This window comes from Salvelinus fontinalis, chromosome 12 (genome assembly GCF_029448725.1).
Source record: "Salvelinus fontinalis isolate EN_2023a chromosome 12, ASM2944872v1, whole genome shotgun sequence".
NCBI classification, from domain to species: Eukaryota; Metazoa; Chordata; class Actinopteri; order Salmoniformes; family Salmonidae; genus Salvelinus; species Salvelinus fontinalis.
The window spans coordinates 23,710,405-23,735,404 of record NC_074676.1 but is presented as its reverse complement, the minus strand read 5'-3'; the positions used below and the strand labels follow the sequence as shown (position 1 = coordinate 23,735,404).

The window sequence follows — 25,000 nt, the reverse complement described above, 5'->3', positions numbered from 1 at the left end:
ACACACACTCACACACACTGTCACTCCAACACACACTCACACACACTGTCACTCCAACACACACTCACACACACTGTCACTCCAACACACACTCACACACACTGTCACTCCAACACACACTCACACACACTGTCACTCCAACACACACTCACACACACTGTCACTCCAACACACACTCACACACACTGTCACTCCAACACACACTCACACACACTGTCACTCCAACACACACTCACACACACTGTCACTCCAACACACACTCACACACACTGTCACTCCAACACACACTCACACACACTGTCACTCCAACACACACTCACACACACTGTCACTCCAACACACACTCACACACACTGTCACTCCAACACACACTCACACACACTGTCACTCCAACACACACTCACACACACTGTCACTCCAACACACACTCACAGGGCCACTTATCTTATATCCTGTTGCCTAGTCCCATTACCCCTATACATATCTACCTCCATCACTCCAGTATCCCTGTCCCATTACCCCTATACATATCTACCTCCATCACTCCAGTATCCCTGTCCCCTTACCCCTATACATATCTACCTCCATCACTCCAGTATCCCTGTCCCCTTAACTCTATACATATCTACCTCCATCACTCCAGTATCCCTGTCACCTTACCCCTATACATATCTACCTCCATCACTCCAGTATCCCTGTCCCCTTAACTCTATACATATCTACCTCCATCACTCCAGTATCCCTGTCCCCTATACATATCTACCTCCATCACTCCAGTATCCCTGTCCCATTACCCCTATACATATCTACCTCCATCACTCCAGTATCCCTGTCACCTATACATATCTACCTCCATCACTCCAGTATCCCTGTCCCCTATACATATCTACCTCCATCACTCCAGTATCCCTGTCCCATTACCCCTATACATATCTACCTCCATCACTCCAGTATCCCTGTCCCATTACCCCTATACATATCTACCTCCATCACTCCAGTATCCCTGTCACCTTACCCCTATACATATCTACCTCCATCACTCCAGTATCCCTGTCACCTTACCTCTATACATATCTACCTCCATCACTCCAGTATCCCTGTCCCATTACCCCTATTACATTTACATTACATTTAAGTCATTTAGCAGACGCTCTTATCCAGAGCGACTTACAAATTGGTGCATTCACCTTATGATATCCAGTGGAACAACCACTTTACAATAGTGCATCTACCTCTTTTAAGGGGGGGGGGGGGGTTAGAAGGATTACTTTATCCTATCCTAGGTATTCCTTAAAGAGGTGGTGTTTCAGGTGTCTCAGGAAGGTGGTGATTGACTCCGCTGACCTGGCGTCGTGAGGGAGTTTGTTCCACCATTGGGGTGCCAGAGCAGCGAACAGTGCCGGTATACCGAATACCCCTATACATATCTACCTCCATCACTCCAGTATCCCTGTCCCCTATACATATCTACCTCCATCACTCCAGTATCCCTGTCCCCTATACATATCTACCTCCATCACTCCAGTATCCCTGTCCCATTACCCCTATACATATCTACCTCCATCACTCCAGTATCCCTGTCACCTATACATATCTACCTCCATCACTCCAGTATCCCTGTCCCATTACCCCTATACATATCTACCTCCATCACTCCAGTATCCCTGTCCCATTACCCCTATACATATCTACCTCCATCACTCCAGTATCCCTGTCCCATTACCCCTATACATATCTACCTCCATCACTCCAGTATCCCTGTCCCCTTACCCCTATACATATCTACCTCCATCACTCCAGTATCCCTGTCCCCTTAACTCTATACATATCTACCTCCATCACTCCAGTATCCCTGTCCCCTTACCTCTATACATATCTACCTCCATCACTCCAGTATCCCTGTCCCCTTACCTCTATACATATCTACCTCCATCACTCCAGTATCCCTGTACCCTTAAACCCTATACATATCTACCTCCATCACTCCAGTATCCCTGTCCCATTACCCCTATACATATCTATCTCCATCACTCCAGTATCCCTTTCCCCTTACCCCTATACATATCTACCTCCATCACTCCAGTATCCCTGTCCCCTTAACTCTATACATATCTACCTCCATCACTCCAGTATCCCTGTCCCCTATACATATCTACCTCCATCACTCCAGTATCCCTGTCCCCTTTACATATCTACCTCCATCACTCCAGTATCCCTGTCCCCTTACCTCTATACATATCTACCTCCATCACTCCAGTATCCCTGTCCCATTACCTCTATACATATCTACCTCCATCACTCCAGTATCCCTGTCCCCTTACCTCTATACATATCTACCTCCATCACTCCAGTATCCCTGTCCCCTTAACTCTATACATATCTACCTCCATCACTCCAGTATCCCTGTCCCCTATACATATCTACCTCCATCACTCCAGTATCCCTGTCCCCTATACATATCTACCTCCATCACTCCAGTATCCCTGTCCCCTTACCTCTATACATATCTACCTCCATCACTCCAGTATCCCTGTCCCATTACCCCTACACATATCTACCTCCATCACTCCAGTATCCCTGTCCCCTTACCCCTACACATATCTACCTCCATCACTCTAGTATCCCTGTCCCCTTACCTCTATACATACAGTATCTACCTCCAACACTCCAATATCCCTGTACATGTAAATATGGTATTGCATGTGACTTAAATATTTCCTGTATGTAGTATGCATACTTACTTTGTGTATTTCATATTTCCTATTCTTATTTCTCTGTTTTTTTCTAGTAATATATTGTTATTGAATGCCATTGTTGGGTTTTGAGCATTTCACTGTACTTTCACTGTGCATGTGACATAAAAACTTGAAACTGAAACATGTCACGTCAGACACACACATACACACACACACACTAATGTCTATCGCTACCCATCTCTAAAACACACACACACACACACATTAATGTCTATCCCTACCCATCTCTAAAACACACACACACACACTAATGTCTATCGCTACCCATCTCTAAAACACACACACACACATTAATGTCTATCGCTACCCATCTCTAAAACACACACACACACCCACACACACACACTAATGTCTATCGCTCCCCATCTCTAAAACACCCCCACACCTCCAGCACCCCCTTCAGACACAGTAACACGTTACAGTAACAGAGCGACAGACTAAGGCGTAAACATATAACATAACCATGGAAACAGTCCTGGCCAGGGCCAGGGTGGGGCTAACACACACACAGTATTTCACTCTACTTGTGCATGTGACAAATACAACTTGAAACACACACACTGGGAAGTATCATGGGATTGCCATGTGAAGTCATTGGTTTTTCAATTGGTTAGCAGGCTTATGAATTTATTTTAGCTGTGTGAACCCTATTTCACCCAGAGCGAGAGAGAGACACACATCATTACAACACTGTATACAGCCATAATATGACATTTGAAATGTCTCTATTCCTTTGGAACTTTTGTGAGTGTGATGTTTACTTTAATTGTTTGTTTATTATCTATTTCACTTGCTTTGGCAATGTAAACATAAGTTTCCCATGCCAGTAAAACCCTTTGAATTAAGAGAGCGAGAGAGAGAGCAGAAGGCAGGTGGACAGTCAGCCATCTCATATTGACAAACACCCTGAGTCATCCCCCTGGCATAGCTCTGCTGGTACACCTCTTATAACTTAGGATCACCACAGGTTCCTGTGACTTTGTGTGGGTAGTGGGTAAACCTCACCATGTGGTCCACTATAGCAGCAGGGTGAGAAGATGGATGTGAGAATTGGCAGCGGGCTGAGGACAGAAATAGAGACCGTGACAGACAGAGAGAGAGAGCAAGAGGGAAATGTCTACATTCCTTTAAACCTTTTGTGAGTGTAATGTTCACTAATCATTCTGTTGTTTATTTCCCTTCTGTTTATTGTCTATTCCATTTGCTTTGGCAATGTAAACATATGTTTCCTATGTCAACAATGCCCTTTGAATTGAAATAAAACATTTAACAGAGAGAGAGGGTTGCTTTGGTAATATAAACATATGTTAATTTTGATTGTTTATTTCACTTTTGTTTATTATCTATTTCACTTGCTTTGGCAATGTAAACATACAGTTGAAGACGGAAGTTTACATACACATATACATACATGTTGGAGTCATTAAAACTTGTTTTTCAACCAAATTTCTTGTGAACAAACTATAGTTTTGGCAAGTCGGTTAGGACATCTACTTTTTTCATGACACAAGTCATTTTTCTAACAATTGTTTACAGACAGATTATTTCACTGTATCACAATTCCAGTGGGTCAGAAGTTTACATACAAGAAGTTGACTGTGCCTTTAAACAGCTTGGAAAATTCCAGAAAATTATGTCATGGCTTTAGAAGCTTCTGATAGGCTAATTGACATAATTTGAGTCAATTGGAGGTGTACCTGTGGATGTATTTCAAGGCCTAACTTCAAACTCAGTGCATCTTTGCTTGACATCATGGGAAAATCAAAAGAAAACAGCCAAGACCTCAGGGAAAAAAATTGTCGACCTTCACAAGTCTGGTTCATCCTTGGGAGCAATTTCCAAACGCCTGAAGGTACCACTTTCATCTGTACAATGAATAGTACGCAAGTATAAACACCATGGGACAACGCAGCCGTCATACCGCTCAGGAAGGAGACGCGTTCTGTCTCATAGAGATAAACGTACTTTGGTGCGAAAAGTGCAAATCAATCCCAGAACAACAGCAAAGGACCTTGTGAAGATGCTGGAGGAAACCGGTACAAAAGTATCTATATCCACAGTAAAACGAGTCTTATATCAACATGACCTGAAAGGCCGCTCAGCAAAGAAGAAGCCACTGCTCCAAAACCCCCATAAAAAAAGCCGGACTACGGTTTGCAACTGCACATGGGGACAAAGATTGTACTTTTTGGAGAAATATCCTCTGGTCTGATGAAACAGAAAGAGAACTGTTTGGCCATAATGACCATCGTTTTGTTTGGAGGAAAAACAGGGATGCTTGCAAGCCGAAGAACACCATCCCAACCGTGAAGCACGGGGGTGGCAGCATCATGTTGTGGGGGTCAACAGTCAAGGACAACAAAGTCAAGGTTTTGGAGCTGCCATCACAAACCCCTGACCTTAATCCTATAGAAAAACTGAAAAAGTGTGTGCGAACAAGGAGGCCTACAAACCTGACTCAGTTACACCAGCTCTGTCAAGAGGAATGGGACAAAATTCACCCAACTTATTGTGGGAAGCTTGTGGAAGTTTACCCGAAACGTTTGACACAAGTTAAACAATTTAAAGGCAATGCTGCCAAATACTAATTGATTTTATGAAATTTCTGACCCACTGGGAATGTGATGAAATAAGTAAAAGCTGAAATAAATCATTATCTTTACTATTATTCTGACATTTCACATTCTTAAAATAAAGTGGTGATCCTAACTGACCTAAGACAGGGATTTCTTACTAGGATTAAATGTCAGGAATTGTGAAAAACTGAGTTTAAATGTATTTGGATAAGGTGTATGTAAACTTCCGACTTCAACTGTATGTTTCCCTTGCCAATTAAGCCCTTTGAATTGAATTGTTTCCCATGCCAATAAAGCTCTCTGAATTGAATTGTATCCCATGCCAATGAAGCCATTTGAATTGAATTGTTTCCCATGCCAATAAAGCCCTTTGAATTGAATTGTTTCCCATGCCAATAAAGCTCTTTGAATTGAATTGAATCCCATGCCAATAAAGCCATTCAAATTGAATTGTTTCCCATGCCAATAAAGCTCTTTGAATTGAATTGTATCCCATGCCAATAAAGCTCTTTGAATTGAATTGTTTCCCATGCCAATAAAGCCCTTTGAATTTAATTGTTTCCCATGCCAATAAAGCTCTTTGAATTGAATCCCATGCCAATAAAGCCCATTGAATTGAATTGTTTCCCATGCCAATAAAGCCCTTTGAATTTAATTGTTTCCCATGCCAATAAAGCCCTTTGAATTTAATTGTTTCCAACGCCAATAAAGCCCTTTGAATCGAATCGAGAGAAGAAGAGAGCGATAGTTCAGGATTGTTTCAACACCCACTCCTGTGTGAGCTGAGCTCTGCCTGAGGCTGCTGCCAGTGTGTGTGTGTGTGTGTGTGTGTGTGTGTGTGTGTGTGTGTGTGTGTGTGTGTGTGTGTGTGTGTGTGTGTGTGTGTGTGCGCCTTTAGTCCAGGTTCCTTTGATGGGGTTTGTTGTCCCTCCCTCTCTGTGGTTTAAGGTTTAAAGTGGCTGCACCTGCACTCAAACAACCTCCACCTCTTCTACTGCTATTCTCCACTCGCCTAGTAGTAGAATAACCTTATTATTAGGTAGTATTACCTCTATTAGAAATACAGTACCAGTCAAAAGTTTGGACACACCTACTCATTCAAGGTAACTCTGGATCTTCCTTTCCTGTGGCAGTCCTCATGAGAGCCTGTTTCATCATAGTGCTTGATGGTTTTTGTGAGTGCACTTGAAGAAACTTTCAAAGTTCTTGATATTTTCTGCATTGACTGACCTTCATGTCTTAAAGTAATGGACTGTCGTTTCTCTTTGCTTATTTGAGCTGTTCTTGCCATAATATGGACTTCTTATTTTACCAAATAAGGCCATCTTCTGTATACCACCCCTACCTTGTCACAACACAATTGATTGTCTTAAACGCATTAAGAAAGAAAGAAAACCCAATAAATTTACTTTTAATAAGGCACACCTGTTAACTGAAATGCATTCCAGGTGACTACCTAATGAAGCTAGTTGAGATAATGCCAAGAATGTGCAAAGCTGTATTTAGATTTGTTTAAAACTTATTTGGTTACTACATGATTCCATATGTGTTATTTCATAGAGTTGATGTCTTCACTATTATTCTACAATGTAGTAAATAGTAAAAATAAAGAAAAACCCTTGAATGAGTAGGTGTGTCCAAACATTCAACTGGTACTGTACCACTCTAATACAGTGTCTCAACCCGTGGTCTGTGGCTTTTGTTATGTGTTGCACTCATTTAGCTTGCTGTGACATGTGCACTATGCAGCACTACAGGCCACTCCCCAGGTCCTGGAGTTTAGTTCTCCCACAGTTTCAGAACGTAGTTGTAAATGAGCTGCCAGTCAGCTATAGTCTGGTCTGTGAATATTCTCCCCAAATGCCTCCTCTGCATTCCCAAGATTTCCTAACACCAGTCAGTCCATGCTGCCTGTGCAAGATCTCCCTGTATGGACCAGAGGTGGATTATTATAGAGATCACTGGCCAGACATCCGCTGACCCCCTAGACTTGAAATGTAGACACAGATAAGGCTGTAGCACACACACACACACACACACACACACACACACACACACACACACACACACACACACACACACACACACACACACACACACACACACACACACACACACACACACACACACACACACACACACACACACACACACACACACACACACACACCGACTGTCTTATCTACATACAGGCGGCAGCATATTCTCTCTCTGTTATACTAAAGTACACCAGAGAATGAGGAGGCTTTGCTTGAGGCACTAAGGGAGAAGAACACCTCAATAACAGGCACGGTTACAAATCACTGGCTCTGCTGTTTAGGTAACCCAATCCAAGGAGGACAAGGTCACTAAATCCACACAATATTCAATGATATTTTAAAAAAGAAAGTTCAAAAAGGCTACAACATGTGACAAAGTTTTGACACTTGCTACACTGAATGGGTGTGCATGTTACCAAAAATAGATTTCTAGTACAAAGATGTATGAAAAATGTATGTAATTACTACTCTGGATAAGTGTCTGATAAATGACTAAAATGTAAATGTTAGCTAATTCGTAGACTAGACTATCAATCTCACCAGATCACCTTCCATTAAATGCACTGAAACATCATGAGACAGCAGTCACATCAAATCTACTAGGAACACAAGACCAATGCTTAAAACCGGATATTTCCATAACACTAAAGTCATTTACTCTCCAGTCTACATTGGCATGGGCTGTCTAGTCATGACAATAACTATCCACAATCTGTGAATGTAGCTGACAGGTTTGAAATCTTACATTGTATCCCTATTAGGCTAAAGCACGAGTTGAAACACAGTTCTTGAAACATTGTATCATTGTGGCCCTAAACTGGAAACACAATATCTGCAATTTGGTACGCAGCCAGGCTATGTCCGTCCACGCGCACAATAACACTGTAATAACACATCACAAAATATTCCCTATTTCCATGGTGGAAACAGACACGATGCTAGTTCAGAGACGGAAGCATGATTGTGAGTTTGAATCCGTAAACAAGCTGCAGCCTAGCTCTACACAATCAGAATGATTCACTCGCCGACATTTTTGACCCATTGCAAGGCAAATTTGAACGCATCCTCTGCAGGCTACAGATGATAACTGCCTCTAGTCACATCGGTAGACCGGGTAGAAATTATTGCTGGTTTTCTGATAGTTGGCTAACCATGCTATTTCTATTTTAGCTAGGCTTTTCGATTGTAGCCTATCCAGCGATATATTCAAAACACAAACCCGCATTTCGGGATAAACTACAAATGGACCATGTTCCACATGCAATACACACGGTCGCATAATGAAAGTGGCCGACGTTTTTGACATGGGTCGATAGGCCAACAGCAGAAAGACGAACATTTACCTTTGGAGAATGTCTGGTTCGCTCAAACACAATTCCACACGGACTTTTAGATTTGTCGAGCCTGAAATAATCCCAATAAACGATGCAATAAATCCTTGTTCCCCGGCCTAGAACGCCATCAGCATCCATGCAATAGTGAGTGACCGGTGCGACTCACACAGGAGAAGCGTTGCAACCCTATCCCCGTTTTCCGTTAATCCGGGTTGACAACCGAGCCAAGACATCCCATCTCCTTCTGAACGAGCTCTCTCCCACACACAGCGACCCTGGCCCGCTTCCAACCAGCAGCGCTGCACCGTTCAATGGTTCATCCTCCCACCGAAACAGAGGGCTTCTTCCCGGCTATTCAGACCAACCGAGCACCCCCCTCCCTCCCCCCCTCTCCCTTGAGACGCCGGCGCCCAGCAGAAACACCAACGCAATGAACATGCAGAGAGGGAGACTGTACCAAAGACGAAAGACAGAGGGGACTGACGGAATCAAATCATCGCAAACTGCCTGTGCGAGTCAATTAATCCACACTATTTTCCTTTCTTTTCCTCTCCCTCTAGCCTGCTCTGTCATCAACGCTGCTAGTTCGAAAACATGATAATAATGGGGGCTGGCTGTGGGGGCGGGGAGAGAGTAAAGGGGAAATTTTCTTTCTGCAGCTCTCAGTCATAATACATTGCAGACGACTGTGTGTGTGTGTGTGTGTGTGTGTAGCCCACTAGGAACAGCCGAGGAACGACCTACAAATAGACATCTTGCTCTGCGCACCAGGAGCCAAAATTCATCTGGGAAAGGTCTCACTCTCAATTAATTTCAAAGGGCTTTATTGTCATGGGGAACATGTGTTTACATTGCCGATGCAAGTGGAAAAAAACACACACAAAAGAACAATAACAACAACAATCTACAAAGCGAATGAAACAAAAAGACAACAACTATCAGGCACACTTACTGTTTGCGTACATTGATTTTACAATATCATAGGTCCCCCAACACTGCTTTCCATCAGTTTATACAGCAGGCCCTCATTCCAAATTGAGTCAAAAGCTTTTTTGAAATCGACAAAGCATGAGAAGACTTTGCTTTTCTTTTTATTTGTTTGTCTCTCTCTCAGTACAATCAGAAATGTTTATGATATCCTCAATTCAGGAGAGGATGCTGCTACTGTTTTCACTCTCTCGCTACTCTCTCTCTCCTCCCCCCTCTCTCCCTTCCTCCCTCTCTCTCACCCCCCCCCCCCCCCCCCCCCTCCCTCACACTTTTCTTGCTTGTTTCAGTTCTCCTAGCTCGCTCTTTTGTTTGATTTGGCTATGGATGCTGCCTTGTGGTTCAAACTCCAGCCGTTGAACGGCATCTCATTCTGAACGACCTACATTTGGCCACTGTGTTCACTGTCGGCTACAGTTGGAGAAACCGTCAGAACTACTGCATTGATCAGCTTTACAGTTATTCAGTCTCACATAAGGTCTCAGAAAATACATTAGAATAAAATGCACATAGGCTTATTAATATTGACTATTTTGTCCATGTCTGTGTGTCTGCTGATCTGCCAGTGGGTGGCCGTGTCATATGCTGGTGGCATGACAGTTGGAGCCATAGTATGTGCAACTTTCTTCTTGCTTACCCAGATCAGTCACTAGACCGTGGCTATACCATATAGCTGTCCTCATAGAGACACAGGAGCTATCATATAGGATGGTTGAACCTGAGTGACTATAGGTCTGTAATAACATGATCTATGCCGTGGGATCATACTGTCTTAGTTACCCACTGGTTTGAATGATGTCTGTGTCAAATCATTTTAACATCCAGTTTGGCACCATGATAGTAACATTATAAAGAGCATCCTCACTAGAATAGCATTGTCTCATTCAAACCATCAGTGTCCACATGGTGTGTTAAAATCCCAGATTTCAGTTAGCAGAATATGGGAACTATGGTTCAGTGTTGTACTGCAGAGAGGAAGAGAAATGAAATAAGTCTATCCTTTTTCTTTTAGGTTTCTGTGTTTCTGGGTATTTTTGGCCTGTTCCAGACATCGGAAACTAGCCTGTCCAACTTCTCCAGTTGAGGAGGGAGGGAGGGAGGGAGGGAGGGAGGGGGGGGAAAGGAGGGTAAAGGAGAGTGGGGGATATGAGGGGAGAAAGGGAAGACAGGAAAAGAGTTAGGGACAGGGGCAAATAAGGAAAATTAGAGGTTAAGGGGTAAGGAGGAGGAGAGGGAAAAACTGAACGTTTGAATTGGTGGAACCCATGATGCACTGGACCTGCTGTAATGGGTGAAAATGAAGAGAGGAAGAAAGAGAACGAGGGATAATGGGGTAGAAAAATAACAGACAACTGTGTGACAACAAGAAACATGGTGAGAATGACAGTAAAAATAATGGGGATATGGTGAGTTGTAGGGTAGAGGTGGCGTGGTGGTGTTAGTGTGGGAGGAGATGGGGTTAGGGGTCTGGGTTAGAGGTAATGTAAAGGCAGTCAATGTTGTTCTCCCCCTTTAACGAGGAGGAGCATGGATAGGACCAAGATGCGGATTGAGGGAAATAAGCCATCTTTTAATGAACAAACAGCAAACAAGACACTACAAACTACAAAACAACAAACGTGACTAACCTTCAACTGTCCTGTGAGGACACAGGAACAAACACCCACAAAACACCAGTGAAACCCTGGCTGCCTTTGTATGACTCTCAATTAGAGACAAACAATACACACCTGTCTCTAATTGAGAATCATACCAGGCCGAACACAAAACCCCACATAGAAATACAAACATAGACAAACCCACCCAACTCACGCCCTGACCAACTAAAATGAATACAAAACAAAGGAAAACAGGTCAGGAACGTGACAGAACCCCCCCCTTAAGGTGCGAACTCCGGGCGCACCAGCACAAAGTCTAGGGGAGGGTCTGGGTGGGCGTCTGTCCACGGTGGCGGCTCTGGCGGTGGACGAGGTCCCCACCCCACCATAATCAATCCCCGCTTCTTTATCCCCCTCCCAATGACCACCCTCCCACTAACCCCACCTAAATGAAGGGGCAGCACCGGGACAAGGGGCAGCACCGGGACAAGGGGCAGCACCGGGACAAGGGGCAGCACCGGGACAAGGGGCAGCACCGGGACAAGGGGCAGCACCGGGACAAGGGGCAGCACCGGGACAAGGGGCAGCACCGGGACAAGGGGCAGCACCGGGACAAGGGGCAGCACCGGGATAAGGGGCGGCAGGTCCTGGCTGAGGGACTCCGGCAGGTCCTGGCTGAGGGACTCCGGCAGGTCCGGGCTGAGTGGCAGCTCCGGACTGTAGGGCAGCTCCGGACTGTAGGGCAGCTCCGGACTGTAGGGCAGCTCCGGACTGTAGGGCAGCTCCGGACTGTAGGGCAGCTCCTGACTGGCGGGCGTCTCTGGCAGCTCCTGACTGGCGGGCGTCTCTGGCAGCTCCTGACTGGCGGGCGTCTCTGGCAGCTCCTGACTGGCGGGCGTCTCTGGCAGCTCCTGACTGGCGGGCGTCTCTGGCAGCTCCTGACTGGCGGGCGTCTCTGGCAGCTCCTGACTGGCGGGCGTCTCTGGCAGCTCCTGACTGGCGGGCGTCTCTGGCGGCTCCTGACTGGCGGGCGTCTCTGGCGGCTCCTGACTGGCGGGCGTCTCTGGCGGCTCCTGACTGACGGACGGCTCTAGCGGCTCCTGACTGACGGACGGCTCTACTGGCTCGGGACAGACGGGCGGCTCTAATGGCTCGTGGCAGACGGCTGACTCAGATGGCGCTGGGCAGACAGATGGCTCAGACGGCGCTGGGCAGACAGATGGCTCAGACGGCGCTGGGCAGACAGATGGCTCAGACGGCGCTGGGCAGACAGATGGCTCAGACGGCGCTGGGCAGACAGATGGCTCAGACGGCGCTGGGCAGACAGATGGCTCAGACGGCGCTGGGCAGACAGATGGCTCAGACGGCGCTGGGCAGACAGATGGCTCAGACGGCGCTGGGCAGACAGATGGCTCAGACGGAGCTGGGCAGACAGATGGCTCAGACGGAGCTGGGCAGACGGGCCGTTCAGGCACCGCTGGGCAGACGGCAGACTCTGGCCGGCTGAGACGCACTATAGGCCTGGTGCGTGGTACCGGAACCGGAGGTACCGGGCTGAGGGCACGCACCTCAGGGCGAGTGCGGGGAACAGGAACAGGGCACACTGGACTCTCGTGGCGCACTCTAGGCCTGGTGCGTGGTACCGGAACTGGAGGTACCGGGCTGAGGGCACGCACCTCAGGGCGAGTGCGGGGAGAAGGAACAGTGCGTCCAGGGCTCTGTAGACGCACAGGAGGCTTGGTGCGTGGTGCCGGAACTGGAGGCACCGGGCTGGAGACACGCACCATAGGGAGAGTACGTGGAAGAGGAACAGGGCTCTGGAGATGCACTGGAATTCTGGTGCGTGGTGTAGGCACTGGTGGTACTGAGCTGGGGTGGGAAGGTGGCGCCGGATATACCGGACCGTGAAGGAGGACACGTGCTCTTGAGCACCGAGCCTCCCCAACCTTACCAGGTTGAATGGACCCCGTAGCCCTGCCAGTGCGGCGAGGTGGAATAGCCCGCACTGGGCTATGCAGGCGAACCGGGGACACCACCTGTAAGGCTGGTGCCATGTACACCGGCCCGAGGAGACGTACTGGAGACCAGATACGTTGGGCCGGCTTCATGGCACTCGGCTCGATGCCCAACCTAGCCCTCCCAGTGCGGCAAGGTGGAATAGCCCGCACTGGGCTAAGCACGCGTACTGGGGACACCGTGCGCTTTACCGCATAACACGGTGTCTGACCAGTACGACGCCCTCTTACTCCACGGCAAGCCCGGGGAGTTGGCTCAGGTATCCAACCCGGCTTCGCCACACTCCCCTTTAGCCCCCCCCCAAGAAATTTTTGGGTGAGCCTCTCGGGCTTCCGTGCTAGCCGCGTACCCTCATACCTGCGCTCCTGGGCTGTGGCTGCCTTCTTCTCCTCCCGAGAGCGGCGATTCTCTCCCACCTTAGCCCAGGGTCCTTCTCCATTGAAAATTTGCTCCCAACTCCATTCCTCTTCTCTCCATTGCTTTAGTTCTTTCTCTCTCTCCTCAATCCGCTTGGTCCTGTTGTGGTGGGTGTTTCTGTAAAGGCAGTCAATGTTGTTCTCCCCCTTTAACGAGGAGGAGCATGGATAGGACCAAGATGCGGATTGAGGGAAATAAGCCATCTTTTAATGAACAAACAGCAAACAAGACACTACAAACTACAAAACAACAAACGTGACTAACCTTCAACTGTCCTGTGAGGACACAGGAACAAACACCCACAAAACACCAGTGAAACCCTGGCTGCCTTTGTATGACTCTCAATTAGAGACAAACAATACACACCTGTCTCTAATTGAGAATCATACCAGGCCGAACACAAAACCCCACATAGAAATACAAACATAGACAAACCCACCCAACTCACGCCCTGACCAACTAAAATGAATACAAAACAAAGGAAAACAGGTCAGGAACGTGACAGGTAAGCTATATTGGTGGAATGTGATATAAACAGTTCATTAAAGCAAGATGGAGACTCTTTAACCCTGGTTCTGCGTTGCGGTAGGCTACACACACATATACGCACACGCAGATTCAGAAAACATCATCTCTCTCTCTCTTTCTCTCTGTCTCTCTCTCTCTCCCTCTCTCTCTCTCTCTCTCAGTGATGAATGTGTATAGGTGTGTGTGAGTTTCTCACTGTGCACTGGAAGACTAAAGCACCTCTCCCTTTGTGAATGATGTAGAAAGCCTCCATCAGTTCTGGCTCTGGAACCTATATGGTTCCCTGTGTTTTGTGTGAGACGTCGGGGGGTCACAGAGCAGGGAGGGTCACAGAGCAGCCAGGAATGTGTAGAAAACCTGTGGGAGAGATCTGTTTTTGTGTGTGTGTGTGCCTGACCTGTCTTCTAGCACATTTGCCTGTGTCTCTGCCAGCACACGTGTGTGTGTGAAGTTGTTCATAACTGACTTACCTAGTTGAATAAAGGTTAAATACAACAAAAATACAAAAAAAAACTTTAGTATTAGGGTTAAGGTTAGGTTTTCGGGTTAAGGTTAGGGTTAGCATTAAGGTTTGGGTTAGGGTAAGGGTATTGGTTAGGGTTAGGGGTTAGGGAAAATAGGATTTTGTATGGGACTGAATTGTGTGTCCCCACATTGTTAGTTATACGTGTGTGTGTGTGTGTGTGTGTGTGTGTGTGTGCGTGCGTGCGTGCGTGCGTGCGAGCGAGCGTGCGTGTGTGTGTGTGTGTGTGTGTGTGCTCCACTCACCAGCCCGTTAGTGAATTTGGGAGAGAAATGTGTTTCTAATTAAGTTCTGCAAATCAGAAACACACTCCGGCACTTCAAACACACAGAGATATTTCTGTAGCCAAGTCTGCTTTATTCTGATTTTACTACATAACTTTATTCCCAAAGCTTTCCAAAACTGCATTACTTCCATTACTTCTTTAGTTCACAGACTTTTTCTTAACTTCCCTCTCCCCACCCAGTTACAGAATAACTGTTACTAAATCAGAGAGACTGACTACTGAACACTTATGATTCAGCTACTACTCTGTAAAACGCAATGCTTATACTAACAGTACATTCGGAAAGTATTCAGACCCCTTGACTTTTTCCACATTTGGTTGTGTTACAACCTTATTCTAAAATGGATTCAATTGATTTTTCCCCTTATCAATCTACACATAATACCACATAATGACAAAACAAAAAAAGGTTTTAATGAAAAAAAAAAAAATGCTACATGCTTGGCACACCTGTATTTGGGGAGTTTCTCCCATTCTTCTCTGCAGAGCTCTGTCAGGTTCGATGGGGAGCGTCGCTGCAGAGCTATTTTCAGGACTCTCCAGAGATTTTCGATCAGGTTTAAGTCGGGTTCAAGGACATTCAGAGACTTTTCACAAAGCCACTCCTGTGTTGTCTTGGCTGTGTGCATAGGGTCGTTATCTTATTGGAAGGCGATCCTTCGCCCCAGTCTGAGGTCCAGAGCACTCTGGAAGAGGTTTTCATCAAGGATCTCTTGGTACTTTGCTCCGTTCATCTATCCCTCAATCCTGACTAGTCCCTCAGTCCCTGCTGCTGAAAAGCATCCCCACAGCATGATGCTGCCACCACCACCATGCTTCACCGTACGGATGGTGCCAGTTTCTTCCAGACGTGACGCTTGGCATTCATGCCAAATAATTCAATCTTGGTTTCATCAGACCAGAGAAACTTGTTTCTCATGGTCTGAGAGTCCTTTAGGTGCCTTTTGGAAAACTCCAAGTGGGCTGTTATGTGCCTTTTACTGAGGCGTTGCTTCCGTCTGGCCATCTACCATAAAGGCCTGATTTGTGGAGTGCTGCAGAGATGGTTGTCCTTCTGGAAGGTTCTGCCATCTCCACAGAGGAACTCTGGAGCTCTGTCAGAGTCACCATCGGATTCTTAGTCACCTCCCTGACCAAGGCCCTTCTCCCCCGATTGATCAGTTTGGCCGGGTGGCCAGCTCTAGGAAGAGTCTTGGTGGTTCCAAATTTATTTAATTTAAGAATGATGGAGGCCACTGTGTTCTTGGGGACCTTCAATGCTGCAGAACGTTTTTGGTACCCTTCCCCGGATCAGTGCCTCAACACAATCCTGTCTCGGAGCTCTAAGGACAATTCCTTTGACCTCATGGCTTGATTTTTGCTCTGACATGCACTGTCAACTGTGGGACCGTATATAGGCAGATGTGTGCCTTCCAAATCATGTCCAATCAATTGAATTTACCACAGGTGGACTCCAAGTTGTAGAAACATCTCAAGGATGATCAATGGAAACGGGATGCACCTGAGTTAAATTTTGAGTTTCCTAGTAAGGAGTCTGACTAATTATGTAAGTAAGGTATTTCTGACATTTATGACATTACATTTATTTGTGATACAAAAATGTCTAAAAACCTGTTTCCGCTTTGTCATTATGGGGTATTGTGTGTGATGAGGATTTTTTATTTCTAAAATACGTTTTAGAATTAGGCTGTAACATAACAAAATGTGGAAAAAGTAATGGCGTCTGAATACTTTCCGAATGCATTGTATATTGATACTTTACTTCAAATCAAAGTTTGTGACACATTTTCATTCTTGAAGAGTGGTGTAAATTTGAGCTCCGTGCTCAATCTTTCTAGTGTAGATATGTGCTGTAGGTATTAGGAGAAATCTACTGGCCTTAATCCCACATAAATGGGACAGATTTGCACCATCTCACTGCTTATGCTTAAGAACCTTCTAAACGGTAAGTACCAGCAAGATAAAAACTCAGCAAACAGGAATATAGTATCTAGGTTGTTATAATCACGCTGGTGTGTCACAGCTGGAGATCATGCTTGTTATTGTGTTGCTAGATATTGCTGCACTGTTGGATCTAGAAAGATAAGCATTTCGCCGCACAAGCGCTAACATCTGCAAAACTGTGTACACGACCAATAAACTTTGATTTGATTTTACTGACTCAGTATTGTCCTTGAGCTAGTGAACGTGCAGCTCTAGGTTTGAGACACAAACACCATGGTTTGCCTTGCAGATATCATGCAAAAGTAAGAATAGGAGACGTGCACCTGAGCACGCTGTCAGAGCGGGCTGAGTCACTACGAATATAGACTAATTTGACAACAAATATTTCATGACACATTAACACGCATGCGAACTTGTAGCTGCTGCTACTCTCTGTTTATCATCTTTGCACAGTTACTTTAACTATACAGTCATGTACATATTACCTCAATTAGTCCAACTAACCGGTGCCCCCGCACATTGGCTACCCGGACTATTTGCATTGTGTCCCGCCACCCCCCACCTGCCAACCCCCTCTTTTACACTGCTGCTACTCTCTGTTTATCATCTATGCACAGTCACTTTAACTATACCTACATGTACATTTTACCTCAATTAGCCCGACTAACCGGTGCCCCCGCTTATTGACTCTGTACCGGTACCACCTGTATATAGCCTCGCTACTGTTATCTTCACTGTCATTTTACTGTTTTTTTCTTATTTCTTTACTTATCTGTTGTTTACCTAATACCTATTTTTTACTTAAAAATTGCACTGTTGGTTAGGCTGTATCACCGCCTGGTGTGGCAACTGCACCACCCGCAACCGCAGGGCTCTCCAGAGCATGGTGTGGTCTGTCCAACGCATCACCGGGGGCAGGCTACCTGCCCTCCAGGACACCTACAGCACCCGATGTCACAGGAAGGATCATCAAGGACATCAACCACCCGAGCCACGGCCTGTTCACCCCTCTATCATCTAGAAGGCGAGGTCAGTACAGGTCTATTAAAGCTGGGACCGAGAGACTGAAAAACATTGTATATCTTAAGGCCATCAGACTGTTAAATAGTCATCACTTGCCGGCTTCCACCCGGTTACGCAAACCTGCAACTTAGAGGCTGCTGCCCTATATACATAGACCTGGAATCACTGGTCTCTTTAATAATGGAACATTAGTCACTTTAATAAAGTTTACATACTGCTTTACTCATCTCATATGTGTATTATAATGTATTTTAGTCAATGCCACTCCGACAATGCTCGATCTAATATGTATATATTTCTTAATCCATTATTTTACTTTTAGATATTTGTGTATAGTTGTGAATCGTTTTTAGATACTACTGCACTGTTAGATTGTACTGCACTGTTGGAGCTAGGAACACATGCATTTCGCTAAACCCACAATAACATTTGCTAAATATGTGTATGTGAGCAATACAATTTGATTTGATTTGATTTGAATGCTGTAACAGTTAAGCCGAAATAACTGTGTCATACACACATGCAGACACACACACACACGCAGGCACACACACACACACACACACACACACACACACACACACACACACACACACACACACACACACACACACACACACACACACACACACACACACACACACACACATCATGCAGCGTTCTACTAAAACTCTTCCCTAACTCTGATGGAATTCCTCAGATTCTGGTTTAAAGTGAGGAATGCTGGGCTTTGTTAGTCTTCCGACTAGCTTGGAAAGAAAGTACCGTGCAGTATCGAAGAGCCCTCACTGCTGCTCGATCATCCTACTTTTCCAACTTAATTGAGGAAAACAAGAATAATCCAAATTTCTTTTTGATACTGTTGCAAAGCTAACTAAAACGCAGCATTCCCCAAGAGAGGATGGCTTTCACTTCAGCAGTAATAATTCATCAACTTCTTTGAGGAAAAGATCATGATCATTAGAAAGCAAATTACGGACTCCTCTTTAAATCGGCGTATTCCTCCAGGGCTTAGCTGTTCTGGATCTGCACAGCTCTGCCAGGGCCTGGGATCGGGAGAGACACTTAAGTGTTTTAGTACTATATCTCTTGACACAATGATGAAAATAATCATGGCCTCTAAACCTTCAAGCTGCATACTGGATCCTATTCCAACTAAACTACTGAAAGAGCTGCTTCATGTGCTTGGCCCTCCTATGTTGAACATAATACACGGCTCTCTATCCACCGGATGTGTACCAAACTCACTAAAAGTGGCAGTAATAAAGCCTCTCTTGAAAAAGCCAAACCTTGACCCGGAAAATATAAAAAACTATCAGCCTGTATCGAATCTTCCATTCCTCTCAAAAATTTTGAAAAAGCTGTTGCGCAGCAACTCGCTGCCTTCCTGAAGACAAATCATGTATACGAAATGCTTCAGTCTGGTTTTAGACCCCATCATAGCACTGAGACTGCACTTGTGAAGGTGGTAAATTACCTTTTAATGGCGTCAGACCGAGGCTCTGCATCTGTCCTCGTGCTACTAGACCTTAGTGCTGCCTTTGACACCATCGATCACCACATTCTTTTGGAGAGACTGGAAACCCAAATTGGTCTACACGGACAAGTTCTGGCCTGGTTTAGATCTTATCTGTCGGAAAGATATCAGTTTGTCTCTGTGAATGGTTTGTCCTCTGACAAATCAACTGTACATTTCGGTGTTCATCAAGGTTCCGTTTTAGGACCACTATTGTTTTCACTATATATTTTACCTCTTGGGGATGTTATTCGAAAACATAATGTTAACTTTCACTGCTATGCGGATGACACACAGCTGTACATTTCAATGAAACATGGTGAAGCCCCAAAATTGCCCTCGCTAGAAGCCTGTGTTTCAGACATAAGGAAGTGGATGGCTGAAAACTTTCTACTTTTAAACTCAGACAAAACAGAGATGCTTGTTCTAGGTCCCAAGAAACAAAGAGATCTTCTGTTAAATCTGACAATTAATCTTGATGGTTGTAAAGTCGTCTCAAATAAAACTGTGAAGGACCGTTTCAAGGACAGCTTTTTCCCATCTACATAACATTGCAAAAATCTGAAATTTTCTGTCCAAAAATGATGCAGAAAAATTAATCCATGCATTTGTTACTTCTAGGTTAGACTACTGCAATGCTCTACTTTCCGGCTACCCGGATAAAGCACTAAATAAACTTCAGTTAGTGCTAAATACGGCTGCTAGAATCCTGACTAGAACCAAGAAATTTGATCATATTACTCCAGTGCTAGCTTCCCTACACTGGCTTCCTGTTAAGGCAAGGGCTGATTTCAAGGTTTTACTGTTAACCTATAAAGCGTTACATGGGCTTGCTCCTACCTATCTTTCCGAGTTGGTCCTGCCGTACATACCTACACGTACGCTACGGTCACAAGACGCAGGCCTCCTAATTGTCCCTAGAATTTCTAAGCAAACAGCTGGAGGCAGGGCTTTCTCCTATAGATCTCCATTTTTATGGAACGGTCTGCCTACCCATGTGAGAGACGCAGACTCGGTCTCAACCTTTAAGTCTTTACTGAAGACTTATCTCTTCAGTAGGTCATATGATTGAGTGTAGTCTGGCCCAGGAGTGTGACCTGCTGCTTTCAACTCTTAATGATCGGCTATGAAAAGCCAACTGAGATTTATTCCTGATTATTATTTGACCATGCTTGTCATTTATGAACATTTTGAAAATCTTGGCTCTCTCTAATTCTCTCCTTCTCTCTTTCTTTTTCTCTCTCGGAGGACCTGAGCCCTAGGACCATACGTCAGGACTACCGGGCATGATGACTCCTTGCTGTCCCCAGTCCACCTGGCCTTGCTGCTATTCCAGTTTCAACTGTTCTGCCTTCGGTTATGGAACCCCTACCTGTCCCAGACCTGCTGTTTTCAACTCTTAATGATCGGCTATTAAAAGCCAACTGACATTTATTCCTGATTACTATTTGACCATGCTTGTCACTTATGAACATTTTGAACATCTTGGCCATGTTCTGTTATAATCTCCACCCGGCACAGCCAGAAGAGGACTGGCCACCCCTCATAGCCTGGTTCTTCTCTAGGTTTCTTCCTATGTTTTGGCCTTTCTAGGGAGTTTTTCGTAGCCACCGTGCTTCTACACCTGCATTGCTTGCTGTTTGGGGTTTTAGGCTGGGTTTCTGTACAGCACTTCGAGATATTAGCTGATGTACGAAGGGCTATATAAAATAAACTTGATTTGATGATTTGATTTGACTTTGTTGATAAAGCCAGCGTTACTTCTGACTGGGTTTGTGTGTGTCTGAGGCCACCATGCATCTGCTCTGTGTTAAGTATGAAATAGATTTCAGAAACCTCAGGTGAACTGGACTAACAACATAGAGAGAGATAGAAAGAGAGAAAGAGACAGAAAGAGAATGAAACAGAGACAGAAAGAGCACAACTTCACATAGCATAGAGCGTCAGTGTGTGTGTCACAAGGGAGATATCTGTTTCTCCTGACCTCCTCTCTTCATCCATTATTTAAGATGATAGAAATCAGTTTAGACCCTGCTCACTGATACTGCCAGCAGTGTGTGTGTGTGTGTGTGTGTGTGTGTGTGTGTGTGTGTGTGTGTTTGTGTGTGTGTGTGTGTGTGTGTGTGTGTGTGTGTGTGTGTGTGTGTGTGTTTGCATGTATGTGTTTGGTAGAGAGGTGAAAGATTGTGACACACCCACACACACCCACTCAAGGGTATAGTGGAGTGCAGAGGGGTTCAACTTTAATGACCTCCCTATCGTGTCCCGTTAACCGAGAGAATACCTACACTGTTACCATTTAAAGGGCAGAATATCAAATAGCCCTGGTGCAGTCATTAACTGCATGTGTGTATTTATGTGTCTGGAACCCTCAGCCACCCCACCCGACACTCCCCTTCAGCCACACCCCCACACGTCCCAACTCCTAAACCATGAACAAACATATCAATGGTAACACTTGAGGCATTAAGAACTCTCTAGAAATTCATTCCCCCATTTCGGCGGAAGGGAAAACAGTGAAATACAATTCCACCATGGAGCATGGCAAGGACAAAAAGAAAACAAACAATAGTCTTCTAGGAGTCCATATAGTCTTCAACTGACATTGATATAACTTGTCTTCTGTCACCGGAACCAGACTGTGCCCTACCCCTGAGCCGAGGAGTGGGGAGCAGGTGGTGGATCTACCTAGAAAATCACACTGGCATGTTGTAACGGTCTTATACTGACAAGCACACACACACACTCAGCCAGACAGACACGCACCCATGCATGGATGCACACACACACCTCAACTAGCTCTCACAGTCTCACGTCAGAATTAGACGTTCATCCATGTTTCTCAAATGTAGAAGTTTTCCGAAGTGTTTAAGGTTAAGTTTAGGCATCAACTTCAAATCTTTAAGGTTAAGTTTAGGCATCAACTTCAAATCTTTAAGGTTAAGTTTAGGCATTAACGCCGAAATCTGAAGGTTAGGACTTAACTCTGAATGGTTAAGGTAAGGGTTAAGGTTTGGGATATGCTTAAAACAAAAATATCAAAACAACTTTCTATCGCTGGATTCGAACTGGCAACCTTTGGAATCAGAGGTTGAAAAAAACAAAAACTACTTGAAGGTAACAGCGCTCACTGTTGCGCCTAGTAGCCAATTTCCACATCCTCTCCCGACGTCCTCAGACGGATGGATATGGAATACTGACTTGTATCACAGGTAACCTGGCTGCACATCTGCTGCTCTCCATTACTACACTCTATCTACACTAGTGAAACATGACCTCACTCATCTACTGGGAGAGCCCTTGGCAAGTGTGTGTATGTTTGAGTGTGTGTTTGAGTGTGTGTGTGTGTGTGTGTGTGTGTGTGTGTGTGTGTGTGTGTGTGTGTGTGTGTGTGTGTGTGTGTGTGTGTGTGTGTGTGTGTGTGTGCATTTGTGTGGTGAGTGTGCGTACGTAAATGTATGTGCACGCGAGTTTGTGTGTGCCTGTGAGTACGTGTGTGTGTGTTCATTCTTCCAGGGGGAATCCCATCAGTATAAAGATAATGAATTGCCTGAGGGAGCGAGCCAGACACTGCAGGCTGGGATTGGAAAGGAAGAGGGCAATAATAAAATACACATATTAAATCACACATCATACCACATACACTCCCAAGTCAGGTTTGTACTCTGCCTCCTGCTTTCTGCTTCCCTGAAGTGTATTATTTATATTTCATCAAAAGCATCTCCTCTCAGATGTGTATTCTTAAATATTCTATCTGTCGGGAGGAAATAGGAATGGCCTCTGATAAATGCCAGCAGGAATAGATTTGTGTATTTGTGCTTTGCCCTCCTTCCCCTCCTCTTCCTTTCCATGTCATACTTTGTTCCTCCTCTCTCTCACACTCCTTTCTTTCTCTTCTATCACTCTTTTCAAACCACAACTAGCCTGCTGTTCTTCACCCCATTCCCCTTCTCCGCTCTCATGCCCTTCTCTTTCTAATTGTCCTTTCTTTCTTCTGTAATTCCTCTTTTTCCACCCCTCATACTCTTTCCTCTCCCACCCCTCCTCCTATTCCTCCTTCTGCTCATCTTCCTCCCTCGCTCTTACACTCTTAGAAAACAGGCTGCCTGTCTCTATAGGAGAACCCTATTGGTTCCAGGTAGAACCCTTTTTAGTTCCAGGTAGAACCCTTTTGGGACCCAAAAGAGTTCTGGAATCAAAAATGTTCTACCTGGAACATAAAGGGTTCTTTAAAGGGGACAGCCGAAGACCCCTTTTAGGTTCTAGATAACACCTTTTCTTCTAAAAATGTATAGGACTATATCTCTGGAAAAGGTCATCACACATCATGTTAGGCAAGTGTGACGTTAGGTTTGTTCTATTGACAGATGTATCACACAGTCACTGTACTGTAGCTACTGCTGCCTGACAGGCCAACTACATCTACCACATACAATTTACCAACAATCAATAGCACAGTTTTGTGTCTGAGAGTAGGAGTGATGATATAATACAATGACTGATGAGTCATAACAGAGGACATGATGACCATGGGTAATCAATGGCAGAGGGCTGGGGCTCTATAGAAATCAGGTTGTGTGTGTGTGTGTGTGTGTGTGTGTGTGTGTGTGTGTGTGTGTGTGTGTGTGTGTGTGTGTGTGTGTGTGTGTGTGTGTGTGTGTTTATGGAAGAGAGGGTTTGATAAATCAGATACACATTTGAAATGCATACTGTACACAAGATACAGTAGCTACATGTATTAATACAAAGGCTCTATTACTGAGATGGATTTTCGGTTCATAATCCCCTTTCGATTAACATCTTATAGAGAGGCTATACATTCAAACTCACTTCTGAACCCACTACTACAGTCTGTACTGCAGGGATAACCCCAAACCATTAAGTAACATGCTCTACAGCTCAGACATGATTCAAAGGGCTACCAGCCACATTTGGCAACCAAGTACTATTACACCATACTAGGTAGACTTGGAAACACAGGACTACTATGGTGTAAGGAACATACTTGGCAACCTGTGTCTGCTAGGACATACCAACCAGACTTGGCAACCCATGTGTATTAGTTAATACCAGATAAACTTGGCCGGAAACATAAATATGTCTCTGGGCTCATCAATCCAAATCTCCTACAGCAAATCATGCGGACCTGGCAAGCCATGTCTATGAAAATATACCAGGCAGGCTTGACAGCAGAACGTGTAGTTGTGTGTGATAAAACAAAAACAACTACAAGTTATCACCCCTCCCATGTGTTACACCAGCAGGTTGTTATCACCTCTCCCATGTGTTACACCAGCAGGTTGTTATCACCTCTCCCATGTGTTACACCAGCAGGTTGTTATCACCCCTCCCATGTGTTACACCAGCAGGTTGTTATCACCTCTCCCATGTGTTACACCAGCAGGATGTTATCACCTCTTCCATGTGTTACACCAGCAGGTTGTTATCACCTCTCCC

At 45.2% G+C, this 25,000-nt stretch overlaps 1 protein-coding gene across 13 annotated transcripts in view; it reads right to left on the bottom strand.

Annotated features, from left to right (window-relative positions):
* LOC129867013 (FERM domain-containing protein 4A-like) overlaps positions 1–25,000 on the bottom strand; it is a 228,374-nt gene that overhangs the window by 77,987 nt on the left and 125,387 nt on the right. The window contains exon 1 of one of the 13 annotated variants that reach the window (XM_055940104.1): positions 8,715–9,332. The exons of 11 other annotated variants lie outside the window; for them this stretch is intronic. In XM_055940104.1, coding sequence (XP_055796079.1) covers positions 8,715–8,843 — 129 coding nt within the window. In that variant the 5' untranslated portion in view covers positions 8,844–9,332. Of the gene's footprint in view, positions 1–8,714; positions 9,333–25,000 lie in introns of those variants that run through there. One more of the 13 variants, XM_055940112.1, reaches the window with a different exon arrangement.